Here is an 18540-nt window from a genome sequence, read left to right as displayed (position 1 = left end):
GAGAGTGGCAGAGTCCTCCATCAGGCCTAAAAACAGAAGCAGGCAGACAGGCTTGGGTCTCAGCTTTTGGAAAAAAGAAACTGTTTATGCAGGATACTCTACTCGTTTTTTCTGATTTTTCTCATCCTGGTTCGGACAGCATTTGGAGTTTGTTTAGCAGAGCTGAGTGAGGAGCTGAAACGATCTGGAACATTTAGGCAAATATATTTTTTCTTTATGTGGTGGATGATACATCTGCGTGTGTGTTTGTCATCAAAAGAGGGTTTGGATCTAAACCTAAGTTGGAGGTGACTGTTAATTTGAATAGATCTACAATGATCTTTATAAGCAGATGAGAGAAAGAAAGACAGACAAATGAATATAATTTCCTATTTCCCCTTAATCCACAAAACACAAGTTCTTTTATGATGTGAAATGGACAACAGACTTTTCATTGTGATTTAATTGAATACTGATACCAAATCTTGTCTCAACATCTCAACAGACTGCACTAGGTCTGAATAATTTCGTTTTCAAATTATGTATTGATTATTTTACAAATAAGAGTTTGATCTTCAAATTCTGATGAATTGAATAACTGCATGATACATAATGTAATAATAACATCACATGAAATTATAAGAATGATAAATACATTAATTATAAAAAATATAAAAATGATCTCTTTACTTGACTTAAAACAAACATTATGAATATTAATTATATTACCTTTATGGCTTACAATGACTGAAGACTACATGTGTCATTTTAAGATCTTGACATCGTAATACTCAAGACTGGATTGATTATCATCCATGACCTTGAAGTCGGCATCTAACTGCCGAAATATTCTGTGGATGAACTGTCCCCTTAAATATACCGGTTTCATCAATGGATTCAGTCAATTAGGATTCAGTGACATATAATGACTGCTAATTTGTCAGCGTGTGATTTGAAAGCACTGGAAATGAATTCTTTTACCATTCAAATGCTAATTGCACAATTATTTATAGAGTATAATAGTGCTCCTCTTCATGCTGGCTGAAAGACAAAAGCTTCCTGTGACACTTACACACACACACACACACACACACAGGCAGAGCTGCACAGATGGAAATCACACAAGCATTGGGCTAAAAGATAACCTTAGTCCATAAGATTAATGAAGAAGCATTTCATAACTGCATGGACAGCAGTTCTGCTCACCTATTTGTCTTCACAATATTGATAAATATGCAATCCGCAACGAAGCCTCCAGTTAACCTGAAAGTGCCTCAGTTAGGAAGCAAATACGAGACTCATCTGCTGAGATAAAAATGGTTCAGGATTCCAGAACTGACAGGTCTCCTTCAATGTGTCACGCGTGAGCTCTCTCGCAATGATCTCAAAGCGTTCTCGTCGGGGCTGGGCGGGATCTTTCCGATACACAGTTTTATATCGGGCCATTAAGGAACTAATATCATGATTTAGGCCTGCGGAGCTGTCGTCTTTATGGCCCGAGTGCGTTTTTTTACAAGCTGCGCAGATTAGTTTCTGTCTATCGCTCAGGGTAAAACGTGTAATCTAACATCTCATAAGACCAAGAAAAAGGGCGATAAGAGTGGAATTTTTCTTGCCTTTAAAATCTAACCTTCAAAACTGGATTTGCGAGTTTGTCAAGATAAGCTTGGAATATAAACTCCAACACATCGCCTAAACGGCTAAATGTGCAATAACAACAGTTTTAATAAGACTGCCATTTGTGGCATCAGTGTTTGTTTACATGCTACTGGAATATTATTGCCTTGCATGGGATGTAATCAGTAGCACATGCTGAACAGAGGAATATCTAGAGTCAGACAACTGACTGGATTTGTTGCTATTATACTGAAAAGTTTCACCTTCTACGTTCTCAAAATAAAGGTTCTTTATTGGCATCAATGATTCCATAAAGAACCTTCAACATTTATGGAACCTTTCCAATGCACAAAAGGTTCTATACTCACTAAACCAACTAAACCATCAGTTCCAATAGAGAACCTTTAACATCCATGGAACTGTTCCATTCTATAAAGACAAAGGGTTCTTTATAGAAGGGATAAAATATTCGGTAGCACTTTATTTTACAGTCCTGTTCCTCATGTACTTACTATGTACTTATTATAGTAATTACAATAACTATGTAATAACTAGGTACTAACCCTGAACCTACCCCTAAACCTAACCCTACCCAGTGTAGTTACCTTGTGTTACCAGAACTTTCTTAGATAAATACACTGTAAGTTCACTATAAGTACATGTTAGTACACGTACTGTAAAATAAAGTGCAACCAAATATTCTTTAGATCGATAAAATTTATTTTTAAGAAGGTTCTTTGGTGAACCGAGAAAGTTCTTCTACTGCAGAAGTACACAACTCCATTTAAGAGCAGAAGAGCATGAAAAGAATTCTTGAGCTGCTCTTAAAACATTTGTCACACAAATAAAAAATGGTTCTTTTAAGCACTGCTCACTAAAAGGTTCTTTGGGAACAAAAATTATTTTTGTCATCACTTTTGAAACCTTTTTAAGAGTGTATCTTTGACAAACAAGCCGCATGACATTATCTACATATATAATTGTTTTAAGAGATGCTCAGGTGTTACATTTTGACACAAGCCCTCTAAAAATGCGCCGATGGCAATGCGCCCAATGTGTCTGGCAGTGCAATCCTCTGCTGGGCAGCTGCAGACCGTGGCCCATTTAACAATGTTAACATATTTATGGAAGGGGAAGCTGAGATGATGGCCAACTCATGAGTTCTGGTGACAGGTACTCGTTTAGACCATCTCCTCTGCCATTACTACCCCTCCCTGATCAAATGGAGACCATCTGTCTGCATAGCGACACAAATACACACACCGAGACAGATGTAAATGCTTGAACAGCACGGCCCTCGATTATGAGTCTCTGCATCTCCCAAGAGCCGCATCTGCAAATAATGATAGATGCTGGTCATTTTTCAGGGATTGATCCTGTGCATCTTCTCTGGGCCTGTGCCATCTGCAGCCTCCGAGAGCTCTCTTCTCCGGCCCCGCGGCTATCGCGCTCGATCCTGAATAATAAATATCAGCTAGCGTTTCAGGCCGAAACTGCAACTCATCTGAGCTTAAGTTTCCTCTAAAGCTAGACTGAAGGAAAGATGTAATTCTAGACCGACGAGCGCATCGTTTTATAAGGGCCATTTTGGGATTAAACGATGTAAGCGTCAGCGCAGCCTTAAAACCAATTCATCTTAGTCTGCTTCTGTGATATCGTTTTACTCGCCATGACCCGATTCATGTAGAATTTCCTCCACATGACTAAAGAACCAAATCCTTTCAAGTCTAAAACAGGATTGTGTTCCATTCAGAATTGAACTGAGAGCTACTTTTAAAATCCAATGAACTTCCTGAATTTTAATTGGTGTAGCAGAAAGGTTGTGGAATTGCCAATTGAATTTCAATGCAAGAAAATAGAATTAAAATGAATAGCTAAAACAACAGTAAGAACAATAGATACATAGAATGAAAGATAGAATGACAGAATGACTAGAACGATAGATTAGACCGTTAGAAGAATAAAAAAAACTGTGATCAGTAGCCAGGGAATGGACTCTTACTTGACTAGTTCGCTTCTTCTGAGAGTGTTTGCACATTATGTAGTCGTTGGGTAGAGTGCGATATCAGAGGTGAAGGGGCTTTCATCTGTTAAGTGTAATTTAAATCTTTCATTGATTTGGACTTGAAGTGGTGCTCAGGCTAATTCCAGCGGAACAGTAATTCTTCACACCCTTGCATTCGAGCAGCCGCAGACGAGAGTAAGGAGCCGTAGCTGGCAGAGCTCACGTGTCTTAGTAATGCACCGAGACAAGGGGGAGATTTTCTAAATGTAATGGAGAACATCTCAAAGGTGTTAAGAGTGCTGGACAGGTTACATTTAAAAGGAAAAAAAGGGTAAAAGGCAGAGACATACGAAAGGAATGGGAAAAAAAAACATATAGGAGTTTGTATGATATACAGTACGGTGTGATCCAAATGTCTGCTAATGTATTGAAAATCTGTGATTTTAAATGTAATTGAAATAAAAAAATAATACTTAAAATTCCAAAAAAGCATTTAAAAAGATACCATTAATTATTCATTAAAGGGGTCATCAGATGCAAAATTCACTTTACATGGTGTTTGAACATACATATGTGTTGGCAGTGTGTGTACACGATCCTCCAAAATAATAACCACTTTCTCAAATCAAGCCATTCGCAGATTCTGGCCTGATGTACTGTACGTCACACAGGCCAAGGCCCCTCCCACGATTGTTGAATGACACTGGTGTTTTACCTTAGACCCGCCCTGAGTGAGCGGCCATCGGTCCGCCATTGTTTTGACGCCGGAGCAGGGGTAGACAAGATTTCTGACATCTGAGCCACTGAAGACGCAGTCGATTACGTTTGTTTTAGAAGGGAATGCTTTATTTTTATGAATCTTTGCAAATCACCTTTCCTATAATTTGCTAGTTAGCAAGTTCCGCCGCTAAATGTGGGTAAAATTTACAGTTTAATGAAAATGGTTCAGAAGAGAGGGGCGGAGTGAGCAGAGCTCATTAGCATTTAAAGGGACATGCACTGAAACGGCTTGCTGTAAACAGAGCAGGATAAAAATGGTGTTGTTTTATACTACCACTGGGTATGTTATAGACTTTTTGCAAAAGCACTAAATTATAATACTAAATTGTGGAAAATGGACATCTGATATCCCTTTAATAAATATAATTACATTTTTAGGAACATGTACAACATACAAACAGCTTAACCTTGCCTTGTCATTAAAGGTACAATTAATTACACAAAGGTCTTAAAAGTAAATTTAATAAGAGCTACATTAATTAATACATTTATAAAGATTGCTGAATTGACTAAGGATAAATTGTATTTATAGTGTTTTTTTTTTTTTTTTTTTAATAAATTACTAGATCTAAAATAAAAAAACATCATACTAACCCAGATAATATACTATGATTTCTTTTGTATTAAAAGAAAAGGGTGGTGTTGGAGCATTGGATAAGACACATGCCTTTGGTGTGAGAGACCCGGGTTTGAATCCACTGTGAGACACCAATGTGTCCCTGAGCAAGACACTTAACCCCTAGTTGCTCCAGAGGCGAGCGACCTCTGACATATATAGCAGTTGTAAGTCACTTTAGATAAAAGCGTCAGCTAAATGAATAAAGGTAATGTAAATTAGAAAAATGCTAAACATAAGCATTGGACTTTTTGACACCACTGTATGGCAACTCAACTGTGTTGAACTGTCCTGACATGGACAAACAATATTATATGAAGACTTGCCAATGACAGAAGGAACAGAAAAGGGTGCAGTGATGGCATGCGATGTAAAAAATTGCAGGTATCTTTAAGACACAGCTGCAGAGCTATAGAGAGCCATTCTTCAAGCATGATGCTTAATGTCGAAATGGCACCTTTGTGCGAAACAAGAAAAATCTGAGAACGACACTCCGAGGCATATTACCTACATCTGCAGCTGCTACATTCTTTCTCTTTCTCTCTTTCCCTCCCTCTCTTTGCCTTCCTCTCTGTTCCTCCATGTCACAGAAAGTGTCACAGTGTCAGGCAGAGGCGAGGACCTGTCACGCAACACAAACACACACCACCTTAATGAGAACTCCTTCCTGCCTCCTCCACAACTATCCGTTCTGAACCCACACACACATAAATACATCACAATCAACTGTCACGTCCGGCCCCAATACCCTCTCCAGACTTTGTGGCTTTTGGATTTGGCGTGACAATTCAAATGAATTCAAAAAAAGTTAGGGAGATTGCAAACTGCCATCCGGTTGTGCCCTCTCCAGCGAAGAGTAAAAAACTATAATTGCTTCATTCTCGCTTCGGCGGAATGGACGAACAATACGGCGGAAGTGACAGGCAGTGAAAGAAAGAAGATATATACCATTCGAGAGTTTTCATCTTATGAGAGTTCAGGGTCCTATTTTTTTTGCCTGTTTGGTAATCAATGCTCTCTGTGCCCTTTCCATCCACAGGGAAGATATTATACACTCCCTTCCAATGGGACACCCACTGCTCTGATATAATATAGTGCCATAAACACAGACTTCTGGGAAATAGAGGTGGAGGGAAAAACGCCAATCATTTCATTTCGAAAACAAGACATTACTAGCAATTCACTAATTTACTGTGCTTCAAATTCATTTTGTTTACATGTCCAGACTGCTTAAGCTAGTCAGTCACTTGGTTCAAACCAACTGGATCATGAAAAACATTAAACATAAATGAGAAATATTCATAAAATAACACGATGGTTATGAAATGCCAAACATTGGCTTGACCACTACATGAAAATGTGTTGTTTGAACCCAAAAACTTTCTGAAACCTTTAAAATACACCCTGGCAAAACGAGTTTCAGCTTTTCTCAGAAGGGTCAGTATGGTAAAACTGTATGCTCTTGCACAGTGTGTTTTAAAAGAAGGATGTCATGCACATTTCTGGAGGAGGTCACTTTAGAAAGCGATAAAAGAAAAGTGGAGTGGCACAAGCCTCTCTGTGTCTATCTGAGAGAGCGCTAATAAATACTGCTTCTTCTAAATACCCGCAGTGAGCTTTGCTAAATCAGCCATGAAAGCACAAAGTAATCTCAGAGCTGTGTTTCTGTGATCCAACAGAAAAAAACTAGACAGTGATGCATGCAAGTCATGGATGTAAAACAATAGGGAAAGAGGCTGGGGAAAAGCTTTCCGGAAGGTAATGACCACTGGGGTCCTGAGGTGAAGGGTGTTTGTTGACTAGGTCATTTAGAAAATGACAAAAATCAAGTCTCGCTCCTTCATATCCTGCATCCAACTAACACATTGAAAACAAATCAAAGAGAAAGATTCAGGGAAATTAATAAAAAAACGTTTTGGCTAAATCCGCTCACAGTTACTCTAGCAATACCTTGATCCCCTCAAACTAGTGAACCCTCGCTTTGGACTATCATTTCCAATCACAATAGAATTATCCTGATAACACAGGTGGAACTGCTGAAATGTGTCTTTAAACCTCTTGATACCATAGGCTAATTAAAATTATGACACGTTTTATAAATAAATATATGTGACCCTGGACCACAAACCGCCAAAGAAGCCACAAAGACATAGCTATTTGACAATCTGGAATCTGGAAATATTGAGATAAATTGCCTTTAAAATTGTACAAATTAAGCTGAATAAAACTGAAAATTTACTGAGATCAATAGTGGAAATTTAGCCCTGGTCTTTCCAATTATATAACTGCAGCCAGAGATTCCCAAATATCATTCTGATACTCAGAGAAGTCCAGATTGATTACAGTCTAAGAAATTGCACATTTAGGATTATAAATCCTGACTGTCACTAAACAAATTAGATATTAAGGTGCAAACCAGTCCAAGCCATCTGTGGTAGCATCCACCAAAAGAGCCAAGAAAAGAGAGGCTTTATATTAATATCCTGCTTGTGATTTCAAATAGCAGAATAAGAATTCATAGCACTTTGAATGAGAAGCGCAAAACAGTGGCAATGATTTGTGGGCTGGAATTCATTTTACATGGCTCATGTACTCTGCCTGCATTGCAGTCAGCCAGATGGGGAATTCGGTGTCTGGGATCATTTCACTTAACGGAAGCATTGACCGCTGGTCGGGCCAGCCTGCGGTTCCACATCTTCGCTTCTCGCTCGAAACTCCTCTGCATAAATTGACTGACAGAAAGCGCTTCTAAGAACTCAACCGCAGGGACAAACAAAGACGTGAGTCAGATGCAGCTGTAATTAGCTCATGTAATTAGACCTAAATTCTAGAATGCAAATGGTATCAAGGCTCTGGCATGAATTAGAATCTCTTAGACGGAGCTCTTCTGCGATGGACGTTCTCAAAATGTGTATAGTCATAATGAATAAATCCATGGAGATGGAAAGAGCTTTGATGCCCACCTTATTTACAGACAGAGGCTGCGATAAAAGAACAGGTCTCTAATCCTGTTCCATCTCATTGCACTTGGCAAAGAAAATCCTTTAATGCATATGCCATGCTCCATCTTCTGAATGACAGTTTTGTTTTGTAAATATGAATAATCTCCGTATCTCGTTTTCGCTGAGCTGCATGTTCTCACCAGGAAAAAAAAAGGTTAAGGTATCTCTTACTGCAATCTTTGTTATATCAGTAAATATTTCCATTATTACAGCTGAACAAAACACTCAGTGCACTTTCGTAATGTTTTGCATGAATAAATCTACTTGGAAACTCTGTCTGTTTCGCATGACAAAGTAGCCTATGCAAACCAACAGGTACCAGAACAATGGTCTGTTACGCCAAATATGCAGATAAAACGTCTTCCCAATGTATGGGTCCGCATGGTCATCTGTTCCACACTGAGTACTAGAGCTTTGCAAATATTTGTGCACAATCAAATTCTATTCTAATTCTATTCTTTAACTTTTTTTCACATTTGTGTATATGCAGGCACACACATACGTACATGCACAGTATCATGAAAAGAACTATAATAGGATTCTTCGGCTTTTCCAGTGACTGCCTTTACTATCACACACACAGTTAAGAGCACTAATCCATGACAAATTGTCTCATCTGATCCATGACAAATCGTCTGAAGGCCAGATAGAGATGAGGAAATTGAGAGAAAAAAGGAGGCAGAGGAAAAGACAGAAGGGGGAATGGCATCGAGAGGAGCTCGAGAGACATCTGACAGAGAGAGAGAAAAAGAAAGAGAGTCAAAGCGCGATAGCAAAAAGGTGTGAAAGAAAGCAAGCACAGAAGAGAGAGAAAGTAAACGTGCAACAGAGAAAGCACAAAGCAAATAGTGTGAAATACAGAGCATAAAAGCATGAAAGAAGCAAGCAATAAGGAAAGACATGCAGCACAAAATACAGGAAGCATAAAAAAAATCAAGGCAACAACGCTTAAATTACAGAAAACAGAAAAAGTAAGGTAGCACAAAACAATGTGAAAGAGTAAAAGCAAGCACAAAAGACAAGTCAAGAAAGCATGAAATGCAGAAAGTGCAAAAGAAAAAAAGAAACGTGTGGACAAAAGAAGTAAAAAAATCTAGTGTTACAGAAAATGCAAAAGAAAGAATGAAAGCACAAAAATTGTGAATAAAGAGTAAAAGAAAGCGCAAAGCAAGACAAGTAATTGTGAAACAACATACTATAAACATGTCTTACAAGACGTGTTCTAGTAAGGGTCTTCCACATTATATCCGGTTTAGCCATGAGGCTTCAGTTTAACCTAAGAAAGTTTAGATATGATACGTTTATAAGATCCTGATGAGGTGCAATTGGGTTTTTGTGGAGCACTGATGACAGAGAAGGGTTTGAGCATGTGAGTGTGAATCATCCCAACCAGCCCAGTCAAACCTCTCCTTCATCTAATTTGCTAAGAAATCAGATTACTACGCCATTCCAGTGAGCTGAATATAATTGAATTTGGTTTTACGCCATCAATTCTTCCTTCTAATTAGTTTGCCTCAATTAAAAGTAGGTGTGGAAGTAATCTGATTAATTCACAATAAAACAGCCGACAGACGTCTTCAACAACTATTATTCTTCAAATTAATTTGGTCATTATTGCAACTCAAAAAGACAGCAACACTGCTCTTCGGAAAATATAGAACTATATGCATGGGCTCAAACCTGCATTGCTCGCATTGGCACCAAACCCAACATTCAGCATTTGACTGTTTATACAAAAACTACCATTCAAAAGTTTGGGGTTAATAAGATTTTTATTATATTTATATTAAAAAATATATTTAAGACATTTTTAATGTTACGGTAGATTATATTCCATCAAAATAATTCATTAGAAATGTACAGCTTCCCCAAAAATATTAAGCAGCACAATGACTTTCAACAATAATAATAAGAAATGTTTCTTAAACATGTTAAGTTAGCATGTTAGAATATATTTTTTAACAATCAGATGATGAATGTTTATGATGAGTGCAGCTTCAAGTACACATATATGCATATTTTTAATATCCATATATACATAACATCTGTGCTTCCCAGCTGTTGGAAAAAACACCATTCATCACTGACATTAAATGCATCCAGTTTGGTTTAATTCAAGCAGAATTTACTTTATAGTTTTTTTTTTTTTCATATTATTATTAGAAACTCTAGTTAACATAAATTGAGGACAGTGAAAGCATTTCTGATTCAAAAATCCGTTGTCGTTCCTGGATGTATACCAGGAGAAAACGTTGACTCTTTGACATAGATAGGTTAACTATGACCCAACATGCAGCTATGATATTGGTAATTCTCAGGAGCATTTTGGAGGCAAGAAAATTAAAGTGAAAAGAGATGAGGTTAGTTTCTCTCTCTGTTGCTGGGTGATAGGGAAAATATTAAACAGTGGTCAGTGTATCCAGCCAAAACCAGATGGGCCGGGCCTTCATTTGTTAAGGAGAGAGGAGGAAGAGATACACTGCAGCCTGGGATTGTGTCATGTCACATTCTGCTCATCTGTCAATGTAGTGGATTATTTCTTGAGAGACCAGAATTGGCTGCCTAGGATCAGACCGCCATCAATCTCGGCTGAGAGTGGAATGCAGGTGAGGGCCCATCCTGCACAGACTCATGGGATGCAGACGGCTTGGAGCCGGTGCCTGAACAGGTGATGGAGCAGCAGAGCGACTCAACTCGTTACTCAATATAAGCCTCAGCTGTGACTGGGTTTTTTTTTTTTGGTCGTTTCTCAAAAAAATTGGGTTTTGGGGGACAGAGAGAGAATTCAAAAGCAACCAAATCCATTTTGGTATTCATGTCAAGTTCCTGTTATAGGAGGTAAGCCGATTTCTGCAGTATTGTGAAATGCCTGAACTGCATGGAGGATTACACTTGTACAGAGACACCTCTGACCTGACAACTACTGTATCCATCATCCTCAGACAAATAATGATTCTGCTAACTGTGCAGCTAAAGCTACTCCAACTGCATCAATTCTGCATTTACTGCATGAACATGTTTGTTTAAAAAAAAACATTTAGCCTTTATTAAATAAAGAGAGTAAAGGGAAATAGTTTCAGGAGATGTTGCTGGACGGACTCGAACCTGAATTACCCACTTAAGCACCAAAACAAATTATTTTGCCTTGGCCAATTGTGCAACTGTATTCAATGCACTAAAAACTAGAATGTACTCAAACCTGTACTGCCAACACAAGCACCAAAAGCAAATGTTGAACATCTGATTATTTGTTGGTTATTGTTTTTGGTTTATTCTGTTCAGGAAGTGTTACATGCCAGACATCAACTAAACAATTCTTCCTGAAATAGAAAACACTTCATTATTCAGCACAACATCTACAATCCTAATTTCACCTTTAATAATAAATGGTCATTAACAGGGAATGTAGGAAGATAAACATCTGCCTTAAACATCTTTTCAGCATCAAGGACATCAGCCTGCATTTCATCATTTACGAAAGCTTTTGGCTCAGGCACTTAAACTTCCACCTTGATTATGGAAATACAATTGCACAGACACTTCTGTCTAACCCACAGAGTAATATGGTGCTGTTCTCTCCTATCTGGATTTTGAAGCATTTTTGGCATTGGTATAACGTGTTTGTCCTCAAATATCATGGGTGGGAGTGTTTCACAGTTAAATAAATGATGACAGCTTTTCAAAATGAATCATGCTCTGCTTTCCTTTATTCAGTCTCGTTTTTAATCTTGGATACTTTTTTTAATAGGCTTTGATTGCTGGATAATAGCACCATGGAAAAAAGAGAGGCACGAAAAAAAAAAAAAACGTTTCAAAATGTTAGATCTCTCTCCAGGCAATGTGAATCTATTTATATTAAAAGGTCTTCTTAATGAAACTAGAGATGGTTCAAGAATTACAAAATCAATTTTAATTCAGGTTTTAATCATAGTATTTTAATTCCCAGAAACTGCTGCTGTCCAAGTGGTTATTTCAATGAGGAGCCTGTGTATGATCAAATTCTTAAGACTAAATGGTTTCTTTTTTATTGTCCAAAACTTTAGAAGAACTACATGTGGGTGGAGCTCAAAGAAATTAAATCTGTAAGAAAGAATCACATAAAACAAAAGAAGAAAATGCACAATAATAATAATAATAGAAAAAAACATTTGAAAAAAGACTTGAAATAAGCATCATCAAAACTCTCCATCCAAAAAATGACTGCAATTTCAGATACTGTCTTACATTCAATACAGTTTTCAAATCAGCCCGAGATAGAAGTCAGCAGGTACTACTCAAGGGTAGCCAATGATATCTGCAGACCAGACATCAAGAAAGCTCATTAACAATACTGCTTTAGATGTCTGTTGATTCAGCTAGCTACAAAATAGGGCCTTTGTGGGATGGCTAGAGGAACTCAGTGACATCTAATTAGCCCGTTCCGTGTCTTTGCACCTTTGCCATTATAAAGGAATTACATAAAAAGACTCCATTAAGTCTGGTTCATCTAATAATGCAGTATTACACCACAGAACTAGAACCGACAAAGATTTCATACATCGAATTATGACTCAGTCACAAACAAGGTCTAACTTAGTACTGAATCTGTTACTCCGTTACTGAATCACTTTAATCAGAAAATATCACCATGTCATTTTTTACACAAAAAGAACAATCATGAATTTTGGTACTGCCATGATGGTCCAACCTGCACATGATGTAACACGTAAATAAAACATCTAAAAAAAAATTGAATTTGAAAAATTTGAACAAGTTTTGATTTCCACAGTAAACAAACATGATATACTCCTTCCCCCAGTTTTGTTTTTTCCCAAACAAATGTGCCAAACCATGAGCATTTAACAAAACCTGGTGAAAAATCTTCAGCCGATGCTATAGTGTGGGAGCGCGTTTAAAAGCTACAACACTCCATTACCAAGCCCTTCTTGACCTTCCTAACACCAGATATGCATTTTTGTCTAACTTTTCCGTATACTGTGTAGTAAGGTGGGGGATGATTTCTTTTTGTCGTTCACCCCTTCAATAACTCAGGGAACCCTTACTATGGGGCACGCTCTTCTTTGTACATCTTTGACACTGTGTTCTGCTGGGCCAACTAAAAACCTGGAAGCATGGTGTTAAAAATTCATCCGGGTCTTTCTGACGTTCATCGCACTTTTCTCTCCTTGTATTGGATTAAAGAGTTTAAAGTGCTTTCTCAAGCTCTCTCATATATGTACAGTGTCTTATAAGATGGTAAACATTAAAAATAAATGAATAAAGTCTGCAATAAATCAGGCGCTAATCAGCTATACTAGGACTCGTGGTTTGCTCCTTTTTTTTAAATCGATAGTAATAAAGTAATGAACACATTTGCTACATAATCTATAAGGACAAGAGATTGCAAATATTTAATGAGCATGCGGTGTTCTGACTGGGCGGTGTTAAATTGCTTTGGAGTTCTTTGTAGCCTTGCTCCGCTGTTGAAAGTATGCCACAATCGCTACCATTTGCATACTTAATGTTGAAGAGAGAACCACCTTGCTGTCTCTCTTCCCGTCGCCCTCGTAGCGAAACACTACTTAATTGCCAAATACTTCCATAGAGCGGGCGATAGACGTAAATTGTCATTTCCACCAGAGCCTCTGTGATCAAAGCTGCTGGTATTCACAGCATGCTGATAGAAGAGTTTAGCCTCAAGCCTGTCTCACACACACATTCGCACACGGAAGATTGCAGTCTGGGTAACTCGAGATGCAACACCCCTTTACAAGCCACTTGTTGAAAGCAAAAAAAGCATCTTGAGCTGGATTTCTACATAAATCTCTTTTCATGAGCGAGGTAGGGCACAAAAAGAAGATAAGATACCAATCACAAAGTTTCATAAGCACTGCAATGAGTGCTTTATAGATTTAAGCTCACTTTTATGCAAATCTGACAGCGATAAAAGTCAATACATATTCATTTCGATCTCTAAACACAAGTGTTCCCAAACCAAACATCTACAATACATGACCTTCCGCAATCAGCAGAGTTAAACACTTCAACAAACATGTCACTGATTCAGGGACAAAGAACACACGGTTTAAAAGAGACACTGACCCAGAATCTGTATGGCGTTGCGGCCCGGGCGGGTCACATGATGCTGTTGGATGGTCTCATATAAAGTGGCATGGCACAGCAGTAAGCAGCTAACACTTATCCACAGACACAGGATCCAGGACATGGCAGGAGCACCGGCTGAAGAGAAAAGACATCAAAGACAGAAGATAAAAGCAGAATGTTTATTCTATCTGACACACACCCACATGCACGTACTATTTCAGCCCTCAGCATTGCTGAATATTCTGCCGTTAACAAGCATTATTTCACACTGTAACTTTTATTTAAAGTTTAATTTAAAGGGCACCTATTACGCCCTTTTACAAGATGTATTATTATTATTATGTTTATTATTGCTCTCATGAATGTGCCTGTTTCAGTTCAAAAATACCATACAGATCGTTTATTATAACGTGTTGAAAACCTTTCATTTTTGGGGCGGGTCTAAAAAGGGGTGTTTCAGGGGTGTGTTCCCCTGCATGAAAATTGGTTGCAATTTCCCGCCCGACTCCAGAACAGGGCGGAGCCTAGACATGTCTGCTTTGCATATGGCAATAAAAAGAGAGGAGAAGCAACATGAGCGAGAGTGAGAGGACTGGTATTCAGCCATACATGTACGAACTGGACAGCAGAAGAAACAATACTAGCCTTATTATAGATGCATCGGCGCTGCGCAAACCGATAGGCGTTTGACATCAAAGTACGGCGAGTGTGATTATAAAGCAGACGACTCTGAGCTTTTGAATCACTCTTGCAGTATTTTGATGTCATTGGCCAATCGGTCTGACCAGCACTGATGCATCTCAAATGAGCCTAATGCAAATGAACCAGAATGTCTCGGAATTGTATTTCGAATCATTTATGTCCTTGTATATTTTTTCACAGCTGCTTTGTAACGATGGATGCAACATAACTGATCGCATGTAGACAGAATGGCGGACATGGCACAACACACTAAGAGCTGAGGATATGGTAGTCGCACCTGTCAGTCAATAGTAGTGGGTGGGGCTACCGCAAAATGACATCATATTGTGGTTTGGTTTTATTAAGATTAAAAAAAAAATGGATGGATGGAGTTTTATCATTCTAAGATGGCTGTGTACACACAAGTCCAACTCACATTTCTGTTCGAACACCTTGTAAAAGTGGATTTTGCGTAATATGTGCCCTTTAAAAATGACAATGGGGTTTGAAATCAGCAGGTATAGTAAAATACGACCACTGACTGGTCACTAGATATTCTTAATACTACACTTTTTTTTAATGTTAAGGGAATAACCTTGTTTTTTTGGTTGCAGTACTTTATGGTAAGTCCTTTCATAACTAGTGCACAACCTTGGATTGATCAGCACTGCGGGACAGGAAGACAAACCAAACAAGTACATTTATTTCTGTTTTATTATATAATGACACTGTTTTAAGGTCAAAACATATTAACCAACCAATTAACAATAATGGACAGTATACACAAATGTGCAGTGATGAGCCAAAATACTCAATACAGAAACTCTTGGAATGTTTAAACGAGTCCAAGTTTTCGCCAACTTAAAATTTGTAAGACAAAGGCTGATATCTGTATTGCTATTAACACTTCTAAATTACACCTCGGCTCATCCTCTAACTAAAAATGACAAAAACTCCCTCACTTTAAATGGCAAACAGTGTTTAATTAATGGATGGCACATCTGAGTTCTCTTTAAGCTGACAGGCAGGAGCATCACTCAGTCTACCCTCAAATGACATTGAAATTTCCAATGAATATTCATCAAGCCCCAAAATTAAGCATATAATTATTAACAGCACATTGTAATCCCCTTTGCTCCACTAAAGCCTCCTTAATCCACAGTTTTGTGGAAATGTGAACTGTTCCCAGAGGAGGGCTATTCTTTCCCTGGCTGGCAAACTGCCTTAAAAACTTCAACTGTCTTCTTCAACACTATAAAAGAAGATTTAGCACATGCAATCAAGTCTATTGACGTACAACAGAGAAAGATTATGTTTAAGCAAAATGATCAGCCTTGGACTCTAGAAGGTCACATAAACCTCAACACCGACGCAATGTATTCTGTTGCAGATCTTTCATTTTCCAGGTAATATAAGTCACTTCTCAATGAGACGGTGTCTGGCAGGCTGGTAAGAGCAGCTTAGGGAGTCGGTGCTCGCAGCTGCTGTATAATTAATGCACTGATCTGACAAATCATCTGTTTGGATGCTTTTACGTGTTTTACTTTATGGTCTGCATGCTCATCACCGTACTCGGACACACCTGCACATGATCACCGCAAAATATAATGTACTCTACAGTACACACTTAAGATGAAGTGCCTATACAGTTTTTGAGGGTAGAAATAAAATAAATAAAATAATACTTTATTTACAATAAATTCTATTAGATTCTAATATGAATATGAATAATTATAATTAATATACAATTTCGGTGTAGTTTCACACATATTCTGAGAAAAAAGAAATATCTACATATTCTGTATTTGTTCTTGCACTATATATCACATCTGTTACGATTACAAAATACAGCTTGTGTGTGTTATTAAATGTCAAATATTGGCCATCATATGTTCACTTATGTCACAGCAGCAGCACTGAGCTTAGAAAGGACCGGCAGGAAAATCTTATAAGCTCATCTGATCTGCACCGTATTGAAACTGTCAACTCTTGGCATCTCTTTTATTACTGCGTAGGCAAATTATCAATGACTTAGAGACGCACGTAATACATGTTTAAAAGTGGCTAGTCAAGTTTTCCGCTTTTAAAAAAATGCGCACACCTGCTGACTTTCTAGACATTCTTGCGAACTGACTTCCCGTAGATTTTTTTTCACATCTTCCCATGACAGAACTATCACATTCAATCTTACCTGTGAGATACTGTGAGGAGAACGTTAAAGAAACGTGCCGTCAGCTGTGCATCCAATATCCTTAGCACATAGTCATAAATCCATCCATGCTCTCGGGAAAGAGCTTCCCAGCAAAAGTTCCTGTTTGGATCTGCGGGTCAGAGGGGGGATGAGGAGACTTTTGTTCCCACTCCTGCCCTTGGTCCCCTTCTTTTGTTGTAAGTCCTTCTGGATGCAATCCACCGAACACAGTCAGGCACCCGACAACAGAAACTCCCGTCACAGCTGTGAAACGCTGTCAGAAACTAGCTGGGATTTGAGGGACGAGAGGCTTGTCATGTCACCTTTAAATCACCAGAGAAGCAACGTCTTCCTCCTGTTTCTCAGCCTCCTCACGCTTCTCTCTGAAGGTGAAGCTTCTTTGAAGGATAAGAAGCTAATTTGCCTCTTCACTTTTTGGTCTTGCACATGCGACGGCACTTCTCTCCCTCCCTCTCTCTCTCATGTGCTCACTCTCTCCGTCCCTCTCTCCTCTCAGCTCTTCTCTCCCATTGAGAAGCCACTCAGTACAAGTCTCTCCTCTTCCCAGTGTACTGATTGGTGTGCACACGCATGTGTGAGAGTGCAGGCGTGCTTGTGTGTATGACAATACCGCTTCGCGAGTGGGAGAGCAAGACGCATCAGACGTCTTAAAGCAAGACTGCCGACTGTAGCCGAACAGAAATGCACCCATACAGTTGATATAATCTTGTATGCCTGTGGTTTCTGCATGCAACTGCAGCCTGGAATAAAGACAGACAGGATGGTTTAATTTCACAATCTGCTTCATCAATTCTTGAGATTTTGGAGGGCTTGAACAAAGAGACTGAAATATGCTCAGAGCAACACACTTTTAATAGAAGGGTGTCTGCAGCTGCGTTTGCAATCATCCCATTATTCTGAAATTACTGCTGTGTTTCTTTGCCTGTTGGTACAATCTAAATGGCTCTTTGTGTTGCGCGTGGCTCTCGCTGGTTGTTGAGTGTTGCCAGAAAAAAAGTTGCAGCTGGCACGCCTGGCACACAGAAACAGTCGTTCCCTTTATGCGTGCTGATGCTGATGGGAATTCAGTGTTTTTTATTATCCAAAATGATTTATAGACAATAAAAAATTAGATAATAAATAACAATAAGGAACATACGTTTATTTATATCAAAATAGAATTATTATATATGGTTACATATAATTTAGATTTTAACCTATAAAAATATGAGATTATGAATAATAATTAAACAAGTAATATGCATCAAGGTATGTACATTCAGTACATTTGTTTGTACAATGTGTGTATTCATATTCTAATATGTATTCAATGGATGTCCTGATACCACTTTTTCACTTTCAATAACGATGCGATTCAATAAAATAGCTTTGACTATTTGTTGATTCCGATGTCAATCCGATATTTTTATTTTATTCTTGAACTAATACTACTAATAATAAAATAATTGGAAGCACTTTGCTTAGTTAGCCACCCATAAACAAAATCTTTGTCCTTATTTTATCACTGTAATTAAAAATAATAATAAAATACAACAAAGATACACATTACAAATACACATAATAC

General features: G+C 38.2%; 1 protein-coding gene across 3 annotated transcripts in view; it reads right to left on the bottom strand.

The window, feature by feature from the left end:
• Positions 1-17916, bottom strand: part of tafa1b (TAFA chemokine like family member 1b) — a 129807-nt gene extending 111891 nt beyond the window's left edge. For all 3 annotated transcript variants that reach the window (XR_003293252.1, XR_003293251.1, XM_026275394.1), the window contains exons 1-2: positions 16956-17916; positions 14081-14218 (exon numbers count right to left, since the gene is read on the bottom strand). Coding sequence is in view for 1 of the 3 variants with exons in the window: in XM_026275394.1 (XP_026131179.1) it covers positions 14081-14204 (124 nt within the window). In the remaining 2 variants the exon portion in view is untranslated. The remainder of the gene's footprint in view (positions 1-14080; positions 14219-16955) is intronic.
• Between the last annotated feature and the right edge of the window lie 624 nt (positions 17917-18540).

This window comes from Carassius auratus, chromosome 11 (genome assembly GCF_003368295.1).
Source record: "Carassius auratus strain Wakin chromosome 11, ASM336829v1, whole genome shotgun sequence".
Classification (NCBI taxonomy): domain Eukaryota; kingdom Metazoa; phylum Chordata; class Actinopteri; order Cypriniformes; family Cyprinidae; genus Carassius; species Carassius auratus.
The sequence above is the reverse complement of the archived record's forward strand: the minus strand, read 5'-3'. Positions and strand labels throughout refer to the sequence as shown.